We start from the raw sequence: 26,207 nt of genomic DNA, 5'->3' as shown, positions 1-26,207 counted from the left end.
ACTATGCTAATTTGCACCTATGTTTGTTAGGTGTTTGAATTATCACCATGGCCACAAGATCTAAACAAAAAAGTGGGTCTAGTAGTAGTGCATGGGATGAGGAACCTAATGAGAGGTTAAATTAGATAATGGCATTGTTGACCCAACAGAAGTATTTGTTACAACAGCAAGGTCAAAGGATGGATAACCTAGAGTAAGGGGCTCAAGGTAGATACATTGAAGAAGAGGCAAGGAATCATGATGATGATCAGTTGGTTGAGTCTCTTAGGAGATCTAAGATGTAAGAAGGAAGAGGAATTGAGAAAGAAACATGATGATGATCAGTTGGTTGAGTCTCTTAGGAGATCTAAGATGGACCAAAAGGAAGAAGTTGACCGTTAGAGTGCTCTCCTTAATTCTAATAGGATTTAGATAGTAGCTAACTTGAGCAAATATCTCAAGTAGGTGACTCCACCCATATTTCATGTTAGAGCTTCTAGGGAAGATGCAAACACATGGATTACCAATATGGAGAAGTAATTTCTAGTTATAAACTATACAGGGAAATCTAGAGCATTTTGGGCCACCTATTATCTAATGGGTGAGACAACTACATGGTATGAAAATGTCATCACCGAAAAGAAGCTCCAACATGGGGAGGTAAGTGGGGAAGAATTATTGCAACTTTTTTTGCAAATGATGGTTACCTCAGTTATACTATGACAAGAAAATAATAGATTTCTAGAAACTAGTTTAGGGGAATATTAATATTACACAATATCATGAACGGTTTTATCATTTTGTGAAGTATGTTCCTCAATATCAGCATGATGAGCTATTTAAAACTCGAAAGTTTGTAATTGGCTTGTGACTAGAGATCTATACTGAGGTCAAGATGCAGGAGCCTGAGACCATGGACTTTGCACTGCATAAGGCCCTTAAGTAGGAACAAAAGTTGAAGGATGCTTCTTCATATAAATCCTCCAACCAAAATTATAAAAGGAACTTCCACGATAATAGGTCATATCAAGATAATAAGGGTTATTAGGATGATACTCCACAGGGAAATGGAAAGAAGCAACAAATAAGAAACATGAAGGATAAAGGACAAGAGAATTTTGAAAAGAATAAGGAAAAATTGAATAGCAAGAAAAACCAAAATCCTAGAAATGGAAGTGGAAGGAATGGAAACAACTGAGGTGATCAAAATAGAAATGAGCATAGAAGAGCACCTAAAGTATGTTGTTATCTATATGGAAATAACCATTTTTCTGTGAAGTACCCACAACAAAATGACACAAGGAATTTTCCTCTGCAACATCTTATTCATGTTCCAGTTGATCATAGACAGGTAGATTATCAGGTTACTCCAATATAGATGACTGGTACACTTTTTGGTCACCCTTTTTTTATCCTTATAGATACTGGTATTATTGAATATTTTGTAGGTCCTAAGATAGTAGACAAGATACCTATTAGGGATGGTTTATGCCTAAACCTTGGACTATAGAGTATGGTAATAGGGCTGAACACAGGGTAGAGCAATGCTTATTTTGTATGTAGTGCATTTGGGCTTATACAATGTCATTCTAGGCATCAACTAGTTAAGTGAGTATAAATATTTGGTAGACTGTCAAAATAAGGTGATTAAATGCCTCAATGACACTAAATGGTGTCAAATGCCATTTTGAGTTGAGCCAAATTCCAGCAATACAATTGAAGAAAGCCAAGAGAAAAGGATGTAAGATATTCATTGCCCATGTTAGGAGTCTAGAATAGACCCTACCTTGATTATAAGATCATCCTATATTACAAGAATTCAGAGATGTGTTTCCATATGACTTCCCCAAACTACCCTCTAAGAAGGAGTTCAATTTCTCCATAGATCTTCTGCCTGGAGTAGAACATCAATCAAAGGTTTCCTACCACATGACTTCTACAAAATTGTATGAGTTGAATGCTCAGTTATAAGAACTCTTGGATAAAGGTTTCATTCACCCTAGTGAATCACCATGGGGAGCTCCTATAATCTTCATCAAGAAGAAGGATGCTACCTTAAGATTGTGCATTGATTACTGCATGTTGAATAAGGTGACCATAGAGAATCGACACCCTCTCCTAAGGATTAATAAAAAATTTGATCAAATGAAGAGAGAAACCATATTCTCTAAAATTGATTTAAGATTCAAAAACCACCAACATTGGATTCCGGAGGAAGACATATCTAAGACAACATTCAGAACATGATATGGCCATTATGAGTTTGTAGTCTTACCATTTGGATTGATAAACATAACTACCACTTTCGTGAACCTGATGAATAGTGTTTTTAAAGATTTTCTTGATAAATTCATGGACATATTCACAGATGATATACTAATATACTCCAATAATTCAGAAGAGTAGGAAGAACATTTGTGCATAGTGTTGTAGTGCCTAAGAGACAGGAAACTATATTTAAAACTCTCTATGTGCTCCTTTTATCAAACAGAGATCCACTACTTGGGACACATTTTATCCATAAAAGGCATAGAAGTGAACCCCACAATGATCAAAGCCATCCATGAATGGACAACTCCATAGAATGTAAGTGAAGTTAGGAGCTTCATGGGTCTTTCTGGGTATTACAAGAAATTTGTTGAGGGATTTTTCTGCATAGAAACATTGATTACTTCCCTTCAGTGCAAAGGTAAAATATTTGTGTGGATAGAAGTGTGTGAGAAAGCCTTCTAGTGACTTAAGAAAAGGCTTAGTACAACTCCTATATTGATTATACTAGACCCAAATAGAAATTTTTTTGTCACCATAGATGCTTGTAGAGATGGGCTTGGAGTGTATTGATGTAGGATAGTAAGGTTGTCGCCTATGAGTCCAGGAAACTCAAATCACATGAAGTAAATTGTGCTCCTCACGATATAGAGCTTGATGCAATAGTATGTGCCTTGCAAATGTGGCAACATTACTTATTGGGGAAGCCATTTGAGCTCAAGACTGATCATATGGGGTTGAGGTACATTTTTACCCAACATAATTTGAATGCACGATAGAGATAGTGGCTTGAATTCCTTAGTTAATATGATTTTGGCATAGAGTATCTAAAAAGTAAATAGAATAGGGTAGCTGATGCACTTAGTCGCAAGAGACATATTGCTGCTATCTCTTCATCTCAAACTCATATGAGAAAATATATTCTCCAGTATCTTCTTGGAAATGCCCATTATGAATGGGTGAAGTCAGTATTGGGTACTGATGCTTCTGACTCATGGTTTGATGATTATTCTTTTGATGAGGATGGTCTACTTAAATTTCAAAACAAGATTTATGTTCCCAAATGTGAAGGGCTGCAAAAAAGTTGTACTTGAGGAGATGCATTGCAATCCATTTTCAGGGTGTTGAGGGGTAAACAAAATGATGGTTGATTTGATGTTTTATACTTCTGGCTAGGACTCAAATGGGATGTGACCAAATATGTGGCCTAGTCTTTGGAATGTCAATGTGTCAAGGTTGAGCATACCCATCCAGTAGGACTTCTATACCCCCATGAGATTCTATAGTATAAATGGAAAGTTATCATCATGGATTTTGTACAAGGATTACCCATAACTCAATGCAGGCATGATGTCATCCTGGTCATAGTTGACAAGTTAACCAAAGTTTCCCATTTCATTCCTAGAAGTCTGTAGGACGGATCTCTTGTATTAGCAAGAAAGTTTGTTCAAGATATTTTTCAACTACATGGTATTCTAGAGACCATTAATTTTTATAGGGATACCTGAATGACATCAAGGTTCTAGACATCCTTGAACTCTGCTTTGCATACATGCTTGAATTTTAGTACAACATACCACCTTGAGACTGATGAATAGACAGAGAAGGTGAATTAGGTGCTAGAAAATTTGTTACACATGTAGTGCATGGACCAGCAGTACAAGTGGGAAGAGTATCTCCCATAAGTAGAGTTTTCTTATAATGTGTCACCTAAATGACTTCAAGGTTTTGGACATCCTTAAACTCCACTTTGGGTACATGCTTAGATTTTAGTACAACATACCTCCTTGAGACTGATGGACAAACAAAGAGGGTGAATTAGGTGCTAGAAGATTTGTTACACATGTACCGCATGGATTAGTAGTACAAATGAGAAGAGTATCTTCCATTAGTATATTTTTATTGTAATAACTCCTACCATTCTTCTTTGGGTATGGCTCCATTTGAGGCTCTTTATAGATGTAATTTTTGGATTCCCATCATCTAGGATAGGGTTGAGGATGGGATTATTGTTGATCCTGGGATGCTAAGAGAGATGGAAGAGTAGGTGACCTTAATCCATGGTTAGTTGAAGGAGGCAACATATCAATAGAAGAGTTATGTGGATAAGAAACACACTTTCCACCATTTCCAAACTGGGGATAAAGTGTTTATGAGGGATAGAATGCAAGAGAGTTAAATCTCATTTGGCAAGAGTTTAAAGCTTGATCCAAGATTTGTTGGCCCGTTTGAGGTCTTAGAAGTTATCAACCTAGTTTCTTGTCAGCTTTCTCTACTGCTTGCTTTGGCCCAAATTCATAATGCCTTCCATGTGTCTTTGTTTAAACCCTATCCTCTTGAGATATCTCATGTTCTTGACTGGCGTGCTTTATAGGTATAGGATCTAGGGGTGATGGTAGTTTTGCCCACCTGAATCATTGAGTAGCATAGCCTTAGGGTACAGGACAGGGATGTTCTCTAGGATAAGGTCCAATGGGACCAATTCAGCATGGATAGTGCTACTTGGGAAGATGTGGAGGATTTACAGAAATCTTTTGCCCATTCTATTTTATAGTTATTTTATTTTAGTTGGATAACAGTTTTGGTATGCGTATATTATATTTTGTTGTGAAAGCCATCAGGATGATGCCTTTTCCTAGTGGAGAAGGCTGTTACATATTTCCCTAGGATCTTCTTCTTTCTTTCTTATGTGGCAATTAGTCAGATGTTGACTTTCTCAAAGATAGTTTCATTGTAATTTATGATAATGAAAGTTAACATTTTAGACTTACCAAAATGAAATGAGATTTTTTTTATATGGAGATACATGAGATGTTATGTTATGATGATGATGTCATTTGATGTATTATTATATTTCATGCTTTAATATGTGATTAAGTTAATGTTTTCCTTATTAATGATGATGTAATTAAGTTGTGATACATTGACTATGATGGTTACTGACACATTTTTTGTTGCAAGTGTCTAAGTGGATGTAGGAATCATCATGATGAGAGTGTGCTTGAGGTAGAGAGGTCTAGCCTCTTGGAAGCAGATGCATCGGATGATCGTGTTGCCACACACACACGTTGTAAGGAAACTTGGCAACAAAGAATATAACCATTTCCACATAACCCATAATAGATCTGAAATAAACACAGAATTAAAATCCACATGCAAGAGAATAGACAACATACACAAAAAATTGTGACACAAGATATACCCTGGAAAACCCTCATTAAGGGAAAAACCTAGCCTCCAGAAGCATCCATCACCATGTATTATTCATCAAAAAAATACCATTGCAGTACAACCATGGAAGCTTTCATGGCCATAGCCACAACCAAGAAAACTATGTGAACAAGCATGAATCCACACATCCCATGCCATGCTTCCAACCTTCACAAATGCTCCCTTGGCTAACTTGTCAAGCCTTGTCCTACTTGATTCTTTCCTTTCTCACTCTTACTCTACAACAACTACCCTTGTGGCTGCTTATATAGTAGCAAGTTCCACAAAACCACCAAGTGGTATTACATACCATGTGCTAAAACCATGTGCTACCTAGCCCATTGACCCCACATTTAATATTGGGCATTTAATTCTTTTCCCCAATATTAAATAATTACAGAAAATATTATCACAATGTTACAATACAACTCATCAAGAATATTTCATGGGAATCTTTACATGTTGCACGTCCATCTAAGCACAACATTACATAATAAAATAAAATAAAATTTAAACAACATTATGCAATGTGTGCAACACCCATTATCTCAACAATCTCCCACTTGTTGTATACATTGCATAGGGTCAATCCATAGCCACATAAATTAACAAAGGAACAATCCCTCCCAGCACATCCAACATCATGGATCAAACTATACTAAGTGCTCCATCCTGGTACTTGTTGCATTAGAAGATCATAAAATCTTGTACTAACTAAAATTCCAAGCACAAATAACCTGATCCAAAGGTAATCACATGTACCTATAGTTGCCAAAATATCCATATCTGAAATAGCACCCACAACAACTGCCAAACCCATCCAATAACAAGTGAATCTCATATTGCTGACATATCCAATCTATAACCTGCAATCACAAGCCTCAAGAGCAATACCTACCACATATATACCAAGAAGCTCCCACTGCAAAAGATAATGTCAAATCTATAACCAATTCACTCATAACATCTCAAAGAAGTGAATCCATGTAGTATCAAGGACATCCACAATACATAAACTGATATTCTGCAAGAACAACTCTCATAACAAGTCTCCAATAGTCTCCCAAATTCTCCAAAACCAACAGAGGAAAGAGATAAAGGAATAACCATGTCATCTCTCACATGACATACATAAGCACAAACTAGTAATCACAATCTCTAACTAATCTCAAATCCAATGTAAGCGAAACTGAACATTTAGGAAGATAACCAAGATCGGAGAAACCATACAAATCATAACTTGTATCATGTCCTTCTACACACACCTCTAGATGTAAACTATGCAAGTATGATCTCCTCCATAAAACCCCAACAAGAAGCCTCAACAACACCCAAACCGTACCATATAACTAATCATGGATGTAAGCTTCTCACAAGAAGATCAAACTCAATAAACCCATTCCTAAACCAAGGAATATGCCCAATATAAAATCATCTTCCAAACTCAACCAACATAATAACATATGCACATGGAGATAACCAATACTAAACCATCTCTCAAACGAACCCTCTAGAACTAACTCATGTACCATAGCTCAAGATCCATATCCATGAAAGAAAAGCATAAATATAATGCACTTGAGCAAAAAAAAACAATGGGCTATACTGCTCAAGTAGAAAACCACTGAGTAGACCAAGAGTAGGGAATGCAAATGCTCATCAAGATACCCAAGTCTCCAACCAAGACTCATCTAAGAACAATCTCCTCTCAAGTCCATATCAGGTGACTACTCCTCGGACTTCCTACTAAAACGATCAACTGTTCCAACAAATACTTCTCTAATCCAAGAGAAATCAGCATCACTACTGTCTCTAAGTATCCATGAGCACCTGTAACTAATCAATCCATGCCAACTCCAAATGCAACATAGCAATATCATGAAGTATCCAGCTTATGATTAGTGTACTCAATACCAAGAAACTAAACTAAGATCAATGTCAAAGTTCCAACCATGGCCTCAGGAACATAAACATGACAACATAATCTAACCATCTCAACCAAAGAAATAACATGCTCTACATGAACATACTATAACATGTGACTACTCTAAATGTGTATCAAGAGTATACCATGACATAATAATGAAACCATCCTCACACCAAGGATAACATGCCAAATAAAAGCATAAACCACACCTTTGCCAAGAACCCTGTGAGTCCTCAAGATGCAACCACCTCCACACACCATGAAGAAAACCATCTCCATATAATATAAAGAACCATCTTCATAGGCCATGAAGATAACCAATAACTCCATGAGTCCTCAAGATCCAACCATCTTCGCAAACCATGAAGATAACAAGTGCACCATGCAAATGTTAAAGATGCTTCTGTAGCAATAGGATCTAAGATAAACCTCCAACATCTGCAAACACTGAATAAATATATCAATGCCAAAAAATTCCCACTCAATCATGCTACCAAGTCACCTATGGCATCATAAAACTCATCTCCTACATGACGATTCAAACCAAACTAGGAACTATTCTTGCACTATCACCTCATCGTTGTCACAAGCTCCCACTAAACCATGTATCCAAGTTATCCATAACATTATGATGAAAAAATCCATCCTCTAACCATGAGAATCAACCAAGGCATCAAACCATCAAAGAACTCAAAGTGCACATCATGAGCTCCTCAAAAGAAACCAAATAACCACGATCTTCAACTAAGAAGATATACCACCATAACTCAATAAAAAATCCAAGCTAATGAACATTAAGAATGTACCTGTATAACCAATCATGTCATTCCAAAATTCATAGCACCATGATCACATTCATGAACCAAGCATTTGTCTCTCAATATGTCCAACCTATCAGTATAAAATAGTCAACCACAATCCTCCACCATGAATATACCTGGTAACAACATCTCATCTCTTCTACATGAAGAAAATAGAAAATCAAGTCCAAGCCACCAATCTAAATATGCATCAATAATGAAAGATCAGTGGGCAAGGACAACCCATAACCAAGTCATAAATGCAACCTATAAGTATAGACCATTTACAATACTGCACAACTTGTAGATCCAACAAGTCATCATACATATCCAAACCAAACTAATAACCATATCATCATGAGAGCAATCTGAAATATGAACTGAGTATACAATGACATCAAATCTTAAATCTCCAATGCCATAAACTCACAATGTTACCATAGTCAAAATATATCTATAAACTATTCAGATCAATATATCACCAAATAAATCTAGCCAAACCTACACCAAATTTGAACCAATTTTTAGAGCTCTCCAAGAGCTTTCTATTGACTACTCGAAGTCCAAAATCTGACTCCATATGCCCAAGTTATGCTCTAATTCATGCTCAAAATAAACAACATCTAATTTTAAGGCTCTTAAAACTTGACAAAATGTCAAAATCATAGAACCAAACCTATGCCATGTTGTAGTGCCCTGAATTAACTTTCCAACACCTATAAGAACTCTGAAATTCGATATTCTAAGAGAAAGTTATGGCTATTCTACTAAGCCAGTCTTTTTACCATTTTCACAACGATTTTTCATTTTTTAAATTTTTTCTGTGACGGAAATTCTGACGGGATTAAATTTGACCACCATCATGGGCTAAAACCAAAAAAATCTTTCATTTCCTTTGAACATGGCCAAACTAGAGCATATTATATATCAAAATTTATGAAAATGTCGACCCTGATCCAATGGTGAGGTCTATTTTTACCCAGAAGGTCATTTCTACATGCTACCCCCCAAAACCCTCATTTTAAATGAAACATCTGAAAAAGCCTTTTGTCCAACAATTTCACATGCCCAAATATTTTAACATCTCATCATAATAGCAAATCGAAAACCCTTAGAGCTGCAATAAATCATTCATATATCTTGCCTTTTTCTTTTATCCTCTCATGCATTCCCATGGATTCAATCTAGGGTTACAATAATAAAACCATAGTTCTGATACCACTTGTAAGGAAACTTGGCAACAAAGAATATAACCATTTCCACATAATCGATAATAGATCTAAAATAAACATGGAATTAAAATCCACATGCAAGAGAATAGACAACATACCCAAAAAATTGTGACACAAGATATACCCTAGGAAACCCTCATTGATGGAAAAACCCAGCCTCCAAAAGCATCCATCACCATGTATTATTCAGCAAAAAAATACCATTGCAGTACAACCATGGAAGCTTTTATGGCCATAGCCACAACCGAGCAAACTATGTGAACAAACATGAATCCACACATCTCATGCCATGCTTCCAACCTTCACAAATGCTCCTTGGGCTAACCTGTCAAGCCTTGTCCCGCTCGATTCTTGCCTTTCTCACTCTTACTCTACAACAACTACCCTTGTGACTGCTTATATAGTAGCAAGTCCCACAAAACCACCAAGTGGTATTACATAAACCATGTGCTACCTAACCCATTGACCCCACATTTAATATTGGGCATTTAATTCTTTTTTCCAATATTAAATAATCACATAAAATATTATCACAATGTTACAATACAATTCATCAAGAATATTCCATGGGCATCTTTACATGTTGCACGTCCATCTAGGCACAACATTACATAATAAAATAAAATAAAATTTAAACAACCATATGCAATGTGTGCAACACCCATTATCTCAACACACGTTACATAGGATTTCATGTGTTTGTTATGTTTTTGTTACATTATTAAACTTAACCTAAAAGTTTGAAATGAAATTGTTCATTTGATTTGTTTAGTGATAGATGTTTAGATAGATTGTTAATATATTACAAATCATTAATGGAAGTGTTTTTTACATTTTATTATGAAATATGAATAAAATTTTATTTTGGTATGCGAATAGAAATTAAGGAAGAAAAATTTGAATTAACTCAATAAAAATGATGCTTGATATTTGATTTTTATACACATCAATAAAAGTTCTATAATGATTTAATAGGAACTTAGAAGTATTAAATATAAAAATTATATATATTTCTGTGTTCACAAAACATTGCTTCATTCTTTTAATTTAAAAAAACACCTATCAAAACTAGGTAAGTTACAGGAAGGGATGCTAGTTATTTTGTATTGAGGGATGTTTTAAAAATAGGGTTTTTGGAAAAACTGACATACACGGAAAATTAGAGAGTAGTTATTGATGGCTAGGGTTTGGAGGGCATCATTGTGTAGAAGCTTTGTTGAACAGGAGGGCATCATCGAGCAATGACATTACTGAATAGAGTCACCATTGAGACAAGTTCCTTCTATTTTGGTTGTTCTACTTAATGCGCAAACTATACAATTCGTGCTTGTTTTAGAGGGTTTGTAAAAAAGAAAAAAAATCATTGTTGTTTCGAAGCATACTTAATAGTATCTTCCTATAATTTTGTGTTGTAATATTGTGTGTCTTCTCAAACTCTTTTAAACCCTTGTCTTTAAGTTTTCCAATAATTTGTATTGAAATATATAGAAGGTGGCTTGTTGATAGAATGTTGCTTCATTCTTAATAGCTATTATACTGTTATAATGCATTTAAATTGTAGAAGCATGTGCTATTGTATCTGTATGCATTTATTAAAATTCACAGAATTGGAGGAAACAAAACCCTTGAAGAAGAAACCTTACTCATGACCCGTAGGTCATAGACCACTAATGTATATCAACATCTGAACTAACAGATTTTTGTCTTAGTTAAAAATGAGTCATAGACTTTGGTGTGGTTATTATGTTTACATTGAAATCTTCTGCTTTACTTATTTCTCATATTTTTCTTTCAATTGGGGTTCAAAATACTTCCAAATAGGTAGAATTTTCTCATAGTGTCATCACCCAAACTGGTGTAAGAATGGAAAATGTTTGTATTATAAAATGTGATGGTTGAGTCTTGATAAGGAAACCAAAACTATAACTCTTTTCTTATCATTTTCTTTACATAACTCAAACCTAGAGACTAGATCAATTGTGAAATCCATCTCTACCATATATATACTGAGCACTCCTAAAAGAAGATATGATTGGATGTGATTAAGCATACTTATTTGTTTTTGTAAGATCTCTTCTTTCCCTATTATTATCAAATTGTAGGATAGAATTCCAGCCCGATGAATAAACAACTGATTCTTGAATTAGATGAAATACTAAGGGTGTTGTTATAGTTTCAAATAAGTTTCCAAACATCCATAGCGTAATGCTATCAATCTTTGAGTTGAATTAGTGATATTTAGCATTCATAAGGTTAAATTTATAGAGGTTCTTTTCTCTCATTTGTTATCACAACCGAGTGTTTAATAGAATCATTAGTGGCTGTTGGAGGTTTTGTTTTGTTCTAGTTGCAAGTCAACATTATGTGTACGATTGTACCTTAGTAATAGAATCATTCATATATATGTTAAATTTAGTTGCAAAGCATTCATATCAGCATTTAGGTGTATGATTGTATTGTAGGAGTAGTATGATCCTATCTGTGTTGAAATTAATGCATAAGTACTGAATCTATATTTAAGTGCTTTACTGCACCATAGGGGGAAAAAATCATATATCTATTAAATCAGTTTCAAAAGTATTCGAACAACCTTGACATGATGATTGTACCCTATGAACAGAATAATCATAAGTGTTCTATTTGATACAGTTAGACTTAGTTTGAACATCTTGTTGTAAAGTAGCATGGAAATGTGCATTTTGCTTCATGGTTGGGTGTAATGTAGCAAGTTAGGGAAAGATAGATTGATACTTCACAATTAGTTTCTTCTATCTGGCAATTCTGTAGAATGGATATATGATGTTCTTATTTCTTCTACTATTAAATCTGTCTTATAAAGTGCTTGCCCAAGCTATTTGATTTCTCAGATAATGCATATGTGTGTATGTGGCTATGCTTATTTGGTTTTACTACATATGTGTAGATGTGTAGTTTTATTTTGTTCCTTGCTACATTCTATGATTAGGCTACTAGGCACATGGTTGCATGCAGTGTGTTTCATAGCCACACATGATCCATCTCATTCATCTTGTTCTGGGAAGCTAGGATTCTTGTGCAAGGGTTAGAGAAGTCTTCATGTTAGGAAGAACCCCGAGGGAGTATTCACTCTGTGGTGGTCGAGGTTAAAGCGCTTGGGACACACTCCTATCTTAGTTAGTGATGGACAATGTCCTATGGCTTTGGAGACAGGTTATGCTAAAGAATACAACACGAAGAGTTAACTTAATATTATTGTATTGTTCCATCTTTGAGATGAAGGGACCTATGTAAATTGTACATGACAACAGTGTAAATTCCATTATTGATCTAATTGATAACTTTCTACAATTGTTGTATGTTGGATCAGCAATTTGGTTTATATGGTATTAGTTACCGACAAAACATGAGATATGTTAAGCGATTAGTTATCACCATTACGGATGCAATTCTAGACATCATTTTAAACATGTTAAAGATGTGACATTGTAAATCAACATCTCGATGATATGTTTATGTATGTTATTAAACTAGTTGCTAATGGTTAGTAGTTTAATCAGTTTCACTTTTCCACAATGTTTTGATTGGTTCTCTTCCGCTATTTCCGCAATTGAAGATGTGGCAAAATTTAAATAGGACATGTTTCTTACATTAATAAAAACCAAAAGCATCAGCTTTGCGTGTATACTTGACACTAACCTTCATCGATGGGTCTAACCTTCTCCTCTTATATATTCTTTGACTCCTTTAATTCATTGGATGCTGTCAAAGATTCCCTCCATACCAAAATCCTAAAGCTCCTCTAGATGTATGGATGAGATGGCAAAGAGGCGGAATAAGGTAAAAGGAGAAGAGGAGCGGTTTGCACTTCTTCTTTGAACTTTATCCCGATTAGAAGAAACGTAGAGGGTACAATGCCACACTATGCTTGTATAATGCTGGCTTTGGAGACATTGTGGAGGGTGTGAAGAGTGGTAATCTCAAAATGCCTGGTGATTTAGGTTTGGCCAAAGGCGTGGTGATGTATCTAAATACTTACACATGCCACACTTCCCATCAGATGTACCCCTTCAGCAGTTTGGCCAATGAACAGATCCAGTCTACTCTTTCCAATCTACCATATTTTGCAACTTTTCCTGCAACATATTTTCCACTTTGCTTGGCACTAATGGTGTCTATTTTCAAATGGTAGTGTGAGTCATCCAGACTCATTCTGACTCTGAGTTGATCTTTTTATACTATTTCCTCACTCGATTTGTAAATATAAATCAACGTCTCTATAGGATTGCGTCACTTTGTATTTGTCATCAAATTATAATTCCATACATTATATAAAAGTGTTAAAGCGACTTTTTTTTCTTCTCTGCAATTAGGCCTTTGTAGCTTTCATGTGGTTCAAAACATGCTCAAAACATTACTTGCCTCTTTTAAAACTTCAACTCCTTTAATATATCAAAACCCCAACACACCCCATAAATCTGACAGAATCAGTCAGCGCTAAAAATAGGTTTAGCAAAAAAAAAATCATGTTTTGAAGATAAAAAATCATGTTTTGAAGATATTCAATTGCAAATTAAGTTTACTGTCATTATTTGAAACTTCAGCAAAAATGTAGATTTGAACAATGATCAAAATAATGCTTCACAAAATGGCTCAGAATGGCAATTTATCATCATGGGACACATGTATATGCTGAAATGAAAAGTGTTAGAAACATAAAACACTTCATAGGCTTGAAAGTGATAGTCGGGTACACACTACAAAAAGCGCTTATAGGGGCTCAATTTGACTCAAAATTTAGAATGGTTCTCAAAATCAACACTTCAATTTTGAGTCCCAAAAAAGGAAATGTGTTAGAGATCAAGCAATGAAAATTGATAGCAGAAATATTCTCTTCTTTAGTTGAATATAACCAGTACAAGGTAATCTCATTTATTTATTGTGTTCAGTGATCCATTTATCATCAAATTGTTCGAGAGTTGAAAGAAAAAAAAATTGATTGTGAAAACATTTGAATCATTTGCATGCTTTAAGTTTTGAAGTCATAAAAGTTCTATGGTCAATTGAATTATATTTATAATAAGAATTTTTCAATGTGTAAATTAACTCATTTAATTTTTTGTTGTTTTTTTTTTATTGCTTTTTATGTGAACTTTATTTAAAATCAATAGTTCAGATCATATTTCATTATTTATCATTCAAATTTTGAAAAACTATATTAAATTGTTTAATATAATCAAAATCATTGAAGTTCTTTTCCACCAACTGAAATGTAGTTATATGAAACTTGGAGGTCGAGACAAATACATCTCAAACACCTTCTTGAAGGCCCAAGTTTGAAGTCTAATATGTAGATGCTTTTATTCTTGGCAAATGAAGAGAAGATAAACAATGTAAGCTATAAGAATCAAAGATTTGAGAACAACAAGACACAAAACATGAACATGATTTTTTGTGGTTTACTAATATGACTACATCCTCACTAATATGACTACATCCATGAGAAGCAAAGAAAAGGAGTTGGTTTGGTACCATATTTACTTGGCCAAGGAGACTATAAGTTGCTACATCCGCACGAAGCAAGGAAAAAAATCTGTATCCATCGAACTCAACCCAGCTTGTAAAAGCTTGTCTTGGTATTTTCTAGTAGCAAATGCCCCAACTTGCCCTAGCCCACTTCTTCACTGCTCCTTAACTAAAACCTGTCCTACTCACTTTGGCTAAAACTAAGGTACAATGCAGCCTTCGGTTTTTTTAAACTCAAAGTTAATGACTTCCATATAGTTTGAAAAGTCATCCGGAAGTAGCTTAATGCATAATTGTTCAATAATTTGCTTTGTGCGTTTGAATCTGGTTTCTTCATTCGTCAGTTACATCTAATTATCATAATTCAGAATCCTCGGCATCAAAGAACTTTTAGTCGGCACATTTCAAGTCAAAATCACAAGCAAAAAAAAAAAAAAAGTGAGCATCAAAATCAACATCACATCACTTCATATTTGTCTTTTGGCGGTCAATAATGGTCCAAACTTATATTTACTGACTAAAATATGTTATGATGGTCACAATTCAATGATTTTTGAAAAGGATATTATTAATAGATAATCAGTTGCAAAGCTCACATAAATCACAATCAATTAATCAGTTGGATTTATTTTTTTGACGCCGTATCGGATCAGGATTGCGTGTTAAAATGAGATTTATAGAACATGAGAGTGATCTTGAACTGTAAAATTTATCCGAAAACATTGTTCACTTCATGTGCAAATTGTTACTATGGTACGGCAAATATGAAAAATAGATATATTTTACAAAGCTTCGAAAATTATTCTACATCATAATTCTAAAATACAAATTGTAAAATCTATTGCACATAATTGTCAAAACGAAGTTTTGATCACTTAATCATCTACTCGCAACTTTTATAATATTGAATTTCGATCACATTCATTTAATCAGCACGCATGTTTTTAAGTTAAAAAATATGAGTACACTAATTCCTTTTTTTCTTTGTTCATCTAAACACCACCAAAGTGTTGCATATATATGAGATACTCTTGAAAGGGGTTTCAAATAATAATTAATTTCAAGTCAATATGAAAGTACTTACCTGTCATGTCCCGTGAATGTAACCGTGAAGAAACAGCTACGCAATACATCAAGAACTGTAGACAACAGAGAATCAGAATCCGCGTTTTTTATTTTGTGCAGATTATGAAGAATAGGGAAGTCCTTCAGCTGATGAAAGGCTTTTGCCAAATCATAGATCCCCCTTAGAAGATCGGAGCATTCCTTACAGCAATATGAAACAAACTTAAATTTCTCAAGAATTGTTGCTACGATTAAGATGGCCTTCACTGCGGGATCGTCCTTGATTTCATCGTACTCAGCGATGAGTGAATAAGGCAACTGAATAAAAAACGAGATATTAGTAAAGAATTTTGAAGCCTGAATCCAGGAAACTATATCGACATTTCACAGAATTTCAAGTTCAAATCTAGAGATACTTGACATTAAAAATTTACCTTTCTGGGAATCCTGCACATATATATTGGTAGCTGATTATGGTGGCTGACATTTGCCTGAGTTGGACAGTCGGGATCTGCCACGGATTGAGCAGGGGCAGCCGCTGAGACGAATTGTGAAGTATCGCTTGCTTGTGTCGTAAATTTCAACTGAGCGGCATGTACAACTGTTTAGCCTCTACGATAAACACGGTTAAGAAATATAAAGCATCAAATTAAACCGGCGACTTGGATGAAAAATCCTACCAGTTCCTCAAAACCCTTGTCCATGCGCGTAATCAGAAGACTAAGATACTCGTCTTTCTTTTCATGGTTACTTCGAATTAGTTTGACGAGATCAGATGTCTTGACGATGAATTCTTTTTCCATTGAAGGCAGGAGAGGACGATATGGACTCGACCCAATTCAGTGAAGGAAATAGATATGTGTATGAATTGATCTTGTTAAGAGTTGGAGATTTTTATAACTCACGAGGACGAGGAAAGTGTCGCCAAGCAGAGAGGAATATTGTACGCAATGTCGTATAGTAAGAATGCTTGTTGAATTGTCAAGCTGGATAAAACTATTGTCAGGAGTACACTTATACCCTTCAAATCAGGAATCTCAAATCCGAAATCATGAGCTAACCCACCAAAACAAGTTTAAGCAAAGAATTGTTTTTCCCACTCTCTTAGATTCCCGTGTAACTAGGCGAGCCACCGACATTCCAAAACCAATAATGAAGCACGAACAAATGTAAGAATGTCGTACACGCTGACGTGTTCTCGATTTCAAATATCTGTCAATATCTCGGAATGTTTCCCTCTTTTACTTTACTTAGATGCCATTCCCGTCTTCTTTTTTTATTCTGACATGTCTTAGTTTTAAAGGCTCTTATTTTCCATTAGACAGAGAAACGGTTCCCAATAGACTGGAACTACTTTTACTTTATTTGATGCTATTCCCCTCTTGTTTATTCTGACATGTCTTGGTTTTAAAGGTTCTTATTTTTCACAATCAATTAGACATAGAAACGGTTTCCAATAGACTAGAATTACTTTTACTCTCTTTGATGCTATTGCCCTCTTCTTTATTCTGACATGTCTTGGTTTTAAAGGTTCTTATTTTCCACAATCAATTAGACATAGAAACGGTTCCCAATGGACTGCAACTACTTTTAATAATTTCAAGTTGTGGTTAGAGTTTAAAATATTTTATTTATTGCAATTATCAAATTTTATGGGTCCACTTAATTATTACACTAGCTCTTGCATCTTTGAAGAGTACAAAAATTAAGGTGTCTATGTATATTCATCATACTATATAACATTTGGTATATTTAGATATTTAATTTATTCATGAAAAGGTGGTCATTATCAAATTTTATGGTTCCAATTAATTATTACACTAGCACTTGCATCTCTCAAGAGTGCAAGAGTTAAAAGGTGATAATCTACGTATATTTCATCATACTATATAGACATTTGGTATATTTAGATATTTAATTTATTCATGAAAAGATAGTAATGTCCAATGCCTGTGTATGAATGTAAGAGCCAAATTACTTGAATACGTTCCTTATAATCAAAATTCTATAGTAAAAGTCAATCTTGTTTCTTGTTGATTTTATAATTTTAAAAAGGAAATTAGTTAACATTCAATATAAAATATTAAAATCTATTGTTAAGATTTCATTTTTAATTTTTATACCAGTACAAAAATCTTTATTTTTAAATTGAACTTTCTAAATAATAGTAAATATCATTAAAGGTGTAGTATGAAAAATATGATACTTATTTGAAAACTTGGATCTTTTTAATACAAAACCTTCTACTATATATTAAAACCTTCTACTATTTATTTCAATTTAATAATAATAATTTTTGATATTATTATTATTATCATTATTATTTGGAAAAAAAAACTTGATTTAAGATGTTTTAACTCAATTATTCAAAATATTAATGTTGGAAAACTTTATTTTGGATATAATAATTATTTACATTTACAGTTACAGATTGATTTTAATTATTGTAAAAATAGGACAAATATAACCATTTTCAAATGTTACATCAATGGACATCCATTTAAATAGATTATTTACAGAAGTAAGGTGTGATATTGTTAGACTACAACAAAAGTTAGAGCTCTTTCAATGGGTTTAGCTATTCCAATTGAACAACTATTTTTGTCATGTACTTCTACAATTTTTTGTCTCACTCCAAATCCAATGAATGATGTCCTTCACATCTTGAATGACTTCCACTACATAATCAACTCCCTCACATTTCTAAGCTCTACCAACCTTGAAACCCATATATTGAATTAAATTAAAAAGAATTTGAGAAATTTATCTAAAAATCATACTTATTTATAAAAATTAAAATTAAAAATTCTAGGAACTTAGGACAATATTAAAGTCTAGTGCCATTTCTCCTACAATGTTGGTATGGTTGTCATAAAAGAACAACTATAGTAAGGGCACAATAAGAACCATTGTAAGAGATACTCCAATGTTTAACCATTGTGTTGATATTTCATTTGGCATGATGCTTAACAAAGGGTATCATTTCAAGCTTTTCTCTTGAAAAGGTAATCTGGAATCAACTCCAATGTTCTGGATGATCTTGTGACCTATTGGAATCCGCTCAATTGAAGATGAATGTGCTTGTTCATAGGGAGGCCTTTGTTGGTTCTAACCAATTTCAAATAAGATGTCCAATCTGCTTGTTGTTTTCAAAACCAACCACAAATGAGATGTGTTTTTGGTATTTTCTATTTTTAAATGAATGCATTCTAACAATGCAACTATATGAATGCCCAAATTAACCAGGGGTTAGTAAAGAAAATAACAGAGCTAAAGTAATCAGAGATGGAAGAAAATAGAATGAAAAGAAAATTCGTAACAAACATAAATCATGGTAGCAACACATCTGCAAGTTAAATTGTTGAAAAGATCTAGTAGGGAACTAACAAAAATAGAAGCGACGCTTCCTGAAATCTATTGATGCAATAGTTGATGGGAATTTAGTAAAACTAAAAGATGTTTCACTTCTTACTGAATCACAAGGCCACAAAAAGCATGCTCATGCAAGACAAGAAGCTATGTAGGAACAATAGGGTCATCTCCTCTCCAACTTGATACATTAGCAAAATTCCTCAACACATGAACAAAACTAGAACTAAAATATTGCATTATCAAATCAACACAATAAAACTATTAGCTCCTTTATTAAATTGTAAGAATTTGGTATAGCTCTGATACAATGTAAGTATTTGGCTTAAGGCAAAATTCACCAGAGATCAAGGAGCACAAGCACAAGTACACAATAGACCAAAGAATATTATCAATATAATAATGCTTACTATTTAGAAGAATATAGAAGCATGTACATACACACTAGGAGAGCCTATATATAAAGGCCTCTATGATGCATCTAGAATGTGTTTAGAATGTACTAGGAGATAAGCATGACAACTAAGCACATATCTTCCACAATAAGAAGATAGGCATGATGAGGTGTCTAGAATGTTGTAGACACCATGTGCTCAAATAATGTGCTAACTCCTAAGTGTAGAAAACATGTGCATAATTAGAGTGCAAACTCCTATGTTGTCAACATGACAACTCGCAAAGGTATGCATTCTCCTTGGTGAGTAATTAATAAATAATAAAATATATGCATTAACCTAAGTAAACTTAAGTAATTGTAAATAGTAAATACTTATTTAAACCAACACCCCCCCTTAAGTGAAACTTAGGAAAATGCCCTAAAGTTTACATGATCTAGGATGAAATGCAATATGGGTCCCGATTACTAGGCCATGTTAGGTACCCATGTACATAATGCATATGAAAATATCTCATAAAGTGAAGAAAGAGGGAAAACCTTATGGGAAAAACCCTCCCCCAAAAGGAGAGATGAAAAATACACACAATGTATGGATGGATGGAGCAATCAAGACCACCCCATTATGACATACATCAAGTATATACAATAGAGAAATGGGAGAAGGAAAAAACCCCTTAAGAGGACAAAGTCCTTCCCATAAAAGAGAAGAAGGAGACAAGGTAGTCCCGCCCCTTAAAGGTAGTGGGCTAATCAGTGAGAAAAGCTCCAATGTAGAAGTTGATCCATGACCACGGAATGATGTTCCTCCCCTTTGGAAGAAAAAAATGCAAGGGGACAAAGGAGATGTGTCCCCTATATGGAGAAGGAATCTATATGATGAATGGTTTCTATGAAACCTATTCAAGTGTCCCTATGTTCATGATGATGATGGATTCATCCAAAACTGCTGAGAAGAAGTGCAAATTGAACAAGGAGTGATGTAGAACCTATTTCAAGGAACCAACAACTTCCTCAAATGACAAAGAGACCTCCTAAAGATAATGTACATAAGTATCCACAATCACATCTACTTGTAAAGATTGATCATGTAGAGAATGGACATGAGGTTTAGAGTGAGCCCTCGCACCAACTATAGAAGGATCATCCTTCGCAAAAGAGAAGTGTTAGATCATCAAATAAGTCCTCTAAATCTGTTGTGTGTGACTCAACGAACAAGCCTAAAATGTCAGTCAAGAAGTCACCACCAGAGGCTAGAATTGGAAGACATAGTATACCCTTTTGTACTAAAGTACATGAATATGTCATTGTGGCAATGGATGAAGTATTCACCTTAAAGAGAAGATGAATATCATCAATAGTGTCTCCCACATCTTCAATGTGAGACTCCATGGATACGCTTGCAAGGGCAGGAAGGAAGTCGTCGCATGAAGGTGAAGTAGGAAGACATGTAATTTCCTATTGTACTAAGTTTGAAGCATTTATGTCTAGAACAAGACTAATAGAATCAACAATAGCTAGAGGTGTGATCTCATCTGAAGGTGCAAGAACCATAACTAAGGCGATAGGATGTAGAATGTCCTCTGGAAATGGAAGAATATTTGGATCTCCATATGCTTCCCAAAGAGCCATCGAAACATCATGAGGAAAACTTGACATGATAAGAGGAGCAAAGGATTCCTTACTCGTACTATTATACATAACGTGAAGAAGAAGATGAAGATATTTTTCCCAATTTGGATTAGGTGGCGGTATCTTCATGTAGAGATAAGGAATCACTTCTTGATGTTCTCTTAGATGAACAATGATTAAGGCACTCCATTTCTGATAGTTCTTTGGTGTCAACTTTGGTCTTATACCAGACTCACATATGTGACAAGCCTCCATGAGATCAATGAATGTATGCACCCCCCAAAATATAGAAATAATCAATCAACCCCACCTAATGTATGATTTGACACTTAGTGCAATAGCCACATGCCGATTTAGGGCCTATTTTTGAAAGTAGTATTTTTATCCATAGAACCTATAATCTAATTGTAGATCTGGAAAGTAGATAAAAAAATATACACTTTGAAAAAAAATTGAACCTAATTTGGAGTCTAGATGAGCTCGTACCAAGCATTTGAAGTGGCAAAAAATTGGGATTTAAGATTTACAGAAAAAATTAGGAATAGAGATCTTAAACCACCTACACCAATGTGTAGATCACAAAATTCTACCCCAATAAAAAGGAAATTTCTCGCAAAAAGGAGTCCATATGAGGAAGATATCATTGTTTGAAAATCATTGCTATTATTATGTTTCCTAAATCGTGGCCATGCCTCCAAAAATGAAATGGCTCTAGATTTTGCCTCAGATGTCTGATTTGGATGAAACAAAATCCGATTTGTGGTTTTTTTGACTTTTTGAATATGATGCAAATATTTGATTTGCATCAACAAGTTTCAATCTTTATTTGCAAAATATCTCTCCATAGGCCTTATGGCCAATTTTTTAAGAAAAAATAATGCAAATCATAAAGATATTGCAAAGAGGAAAATAAAAATAATGTAGATTTGAAAATTAAATGTACAGATCTAAAATAATCATACCAATTCTACAAATTGGGCCTTTAGGTTGCTGGTCTGCAAAAAAAAAAATTCCTTCATTTTGACTATTGCCCAACATAGGTAAACTTATAGCCAATTCACCAAATCGTACACCAAACACAGTGATGAGGTCCACTTTGGCTCTAGATGCTCCCAATTTCTGCAAATTCTTTGGATTCAAGTTGAGGTGCTGAAGAAACAATGGTCTTGAATGACTAGTGATGAGAATTTTTCCAAGCTATAATACCATGTAAGAATTTGGCTTAATGCAAGACTCACCCAAGATCAAGGAGCACAAGCACACGCATACAGTAGATGAAAGAGTATGATCAATATGATAATGCTTAGTATTTAGAAGCATATAGAAGTATGTACATACACACTAGGAGAGCCTATATATAAAGACCTCTAAGATGCATCTAGAATGTGTCTAGAATGCACTAGGAGATAAGCATGACAACTAAGAACATATCTTCCACAATAAGAAGATAAGCATGATGAGGTGTCTAGAATGTTGTAGACACCATGTGCTCAAATAATGTGCTAACTCCTAAGTGTAGACAACATGTGCCTAATTAGAGTGCAAACTCCTATGTTGTCAATATTACAACTCACAAGAGTATACATACTCCTAGGTGAGTAATAAATAAATAATAAAATATATACATTAACCTAAGTAAACTTAAGTAAGTGTAAATAGTAAATACTTATTTACACCAACAATTATCATAACAAGAATCTGCAAAAATAACACAGTCTAGCAAAAATAACTACACTCTGAATGAGAGCACTAATAGCATATATTATTGCATCAAAAAAATGGCCTGGAGTACATGTTACATTCTTGAATTGATCATAAATCATTTTCCCAACTTGTGTTGAGAGTGATAGATCTCTTAATGCATATATATTCTTAAGACTAATAAAACTAATCTAATTATCTACAAACTGACTCTTTAAATGGTCCTAGTAGGATGCCACCCTTGTTTATATCAATTAATGGGTACATGAGCCTTTGCATGTCTCAAAACAAAGAAAGAAGTAGTAGATAAGGAGGAAGCTTTTAAGAATATCTAAGCATTCCTGGAAGCTCTAAAAATGGAAGTTCAACCTTCTCTAACCATTTGTAGGAGTTAAACTACTATCAAAATAAACTTTTGGTGCATGCAAAGCTCTAAATCTTGAACTGGAAGTTAGCTATGAGTGTACCTCTGGAATAGCACACGTTGCGCACCTTGTTGGCTTGCTCAAAATATCCAAAACTTTCTTAAGTGACAAAACTAGATTTCTAGCTTTTGGGTTTTCTTCTCCTTTATACTAGAGCAAGTCTAGATGTTTCCTCTTGAGTTTCCCTATAATCTTTGCCACTTGGGAATGTTATGGTAAATGCAATGCTTTATACTTGTCTTTAATGGTCTATCCGTAGTTATTAATCTCTATACAAATATTTGTAAAATCATCAAGTTTAGTGTCTAACTCCAATAGTACCTCTTTCATCCTAAATGCTTGTATGATATCTTCTTCTAATGAGGCATATTCAATTATTTGTCAGAACTATTGAACCACTAATTTTACTGGGATGAACTTAGTTCTCTACTCATCCTCAAAAATATCAAGGGAAGCATCGTTGTAATACTTCCTAGCTTTAGAATGATGTCCTTGTGTTTGGTCTTCCAACTTCTAAATATCTTCGTGAAAACCAATCTTCTAACTTATCAATTTCATCTATTGTATAAACCTCCATAAGTGTACAATTCCTTTGACCCTTTATTGTTTGAAATGCTTGAAGGTGTTTTCCCTAGTTATGTACCTCATCCATCAACCCAAGATCCCAGTCCATTATGGATGCTAGTTTATTCACATTTATCCTGAACATGGTGTAACAAGTCCAAATTAGCATGTATAATTTGTACACCTTTATCCTTGAAATTGTCACACCATTTCTGACATGCACCAAAAAATGAATCTAATTGTACACTTTTCTTATCTCTCCTTTCCAATGTCACAATGAGAGTGATTTCTAGATTATCAAGGTCAATGGGACCAAAAACTTCATACAAATAGCCTCTCAAGGGCTTATTTTGTTTCGTCAATGTCACCAATTCTAACTCATACTGATCTGAATCATTTTGTCAATTTAGAGGACAATACCAAAGGAAGAAATAATGGTATTGTAAATACATAATAAACAATATCAAGAATTCAATTTACTGATAAGAGTAAAAAGAATTGAAATACAATTGTGGACAATCTCGTAAGTGAGATGTATGCCTAAAAATCAATCAAATTTCTACAAAATCATGGATGATTTATTTTTTCGAGCTCATAAAAGTTGGGGTATCCCATGAATGAGATGTATGCCCATGAACTCTATAGGAGTTGGGAAATCTCATGGTTAAGATGTCTCTCAGAAAATGAGATGCATATCCATATCATTCTATTGTTCAATTCATCTTGAACCTCTTTATACATCTCTATGGAAGTTGAAAATTCATTGGATTAACGTTCCTATTAAAACCTAAATGCACAACCAAAAATTTAAAGGTCATTGAAGTTGATTAAGTATTAATTAAAATCTTATTTATATTAAAATATCAAATCATTTATGATCATTCCTCCTTTGTTATGAGGCAATGGGCCCCATTTCCTCATCATCTTCTGAATGAAGTAGAGATTCTTCTATTTAGATTGGAAGTTCTCCTAAGTATGTCAAATCAAAATATTGAAAGACCATAACAACTTGTCATCTCTTAGTAGTGCATGGTAACCTGAATGTTCCTTCTCCAACAATTGACACTCATACTAAAATAGTAGTTCATTTTGTACTTTTTCTTGAACATTTTGTTCACTAGTAGAATGCAAATAATGGGCAACTCTCTCTTTTTCTTGCTTCAAACATTACTCAGTCTTGAGCATATAATATGAACAAGAATCCTTTAGAATCCATGAGCCAACCTTTCAAGAATCGTAGGATGGGGCATCTTCCAACATGGGTACTTCGAAATCCTTTTCATAGAAATATGTGCTACCCATCCCAATCTCTACAAACATACCAAGAAAATAGACCAGATCACAGAAGCATGTTAAACCAATTTCATTTAGTGCTAGTAGTGAGAGTCTTGCAATGAAGTAGTAGTCCAAGTAATAAAAAAAATGTGAGAGCTACGAAACCATTACTTTGTGATTTTCCCATCGCTTCACCAATTCTATCAACATAAACTCATCATGCTTCTCCCTTAGGCTTGGTAGAATCATTGTAGTTATATAACCTTCAAAAGATTCCCTATATCTATCATATAGCTATTTCAAATAATCCTAACGAGGCTTCTGCATAAACATGTTATCTATAGTCATATAAGGAATCATATTATCCTTAGAACTAAATTTCTACCTAGGAACCCCTTCCAAGATGTCGATAAGCTTCTTGATTCGATTCTACATGAAATTCAATTGTTTAAGATCTATGGTCTTCCTTTCAGCCATGGTCATTTTTTTGGAAGCTCAACTCCAACGATAGATGATACTAACTGGTCTTAGTATCATGCACTCCCTTTGATTGCAACTTAAGTCATGACCTTGTCTCCTCCCTATTTAAATGCAAATCTCAATTTTTTTCATGAGACTAGCACTCTTCTAAAGGTGGCCTGATTTACATCATGATGCTTTTGCAATTGAAAGTGATAGTGATATTTTCATAAACCTATTACAACCAGAGACAAAGAACATGTGATTGAGTTATTTTTGCTCTATTGCTTCTACTTCCATCGTATCTTGTGACAAAAAAAATCTAATAATTACCTCAATGTTTGGAAGATGAAGTGTTATTGAAGGGACTGGTTGAGAAGAACTAACAATCCATCATTCAAGCTT

At 34.3% G+C, this 26,207-nt stretch overlaps 1 protein-coding gene and 1 pseudogene across 1 annotated transcript in view; both read right to left on the bottom strand.

The window, feature by feature from the left end:
* LOC149546363 (uncharacterized) overlaps positions 1–16,957 on the bottom strand; it is a 160,221-nt gene extending 143,264 nt beyond the window's left edge. Inside the window, exons 1-3 of the mRNA XM_089793963.1 lie at positions 16,664–16,957; positions 16,418–16,567; positions 16,003–16,301 (exon numbers count right to left, since the gene is read on the bottom strand). Of these exons, the coding sequence (XP_089650089.1) occupies positions 16,003–16,301; positions 16,418–16,567; positions 16,664–16,786 (572 nt within the window). The 5' untranslated portion in view covers positions 16,787–16,957. The remainder of the gene's footprint in view (positions 1–16,002; positions 16,302–16,417; positions 16,568–16,663) is intronic.
* Positions 16,958–25,046: 8,089 nt separating this feature from the next.
* LOC149546362 (cullin-1 pseudogene) lies at positions 25,047–25,826 on the bottom strand (annotated as a pseudogene).
* Positions 25,827–26,207: the final 381 nt, after the last annotated feature.

Source organism: Cupressus sempervirens, chromosome 7 (genome assembly GCF_028749045.1).
Source record: "Cupressus sempervirens isolate cs-2001-9-10 chromosome 7, ASM2874904v1, whole genome shotgun sequence".
Lineage (NCBI taxonomy): Eukaryota > Viridiplantae > Streptophyta > Pinopsida > Cupressales > Cupressaceae > Cupressus > Cupressus sempervirens.
This window is presented reverse-complemented; position numbering and strand designations above follow the sequence as displayed.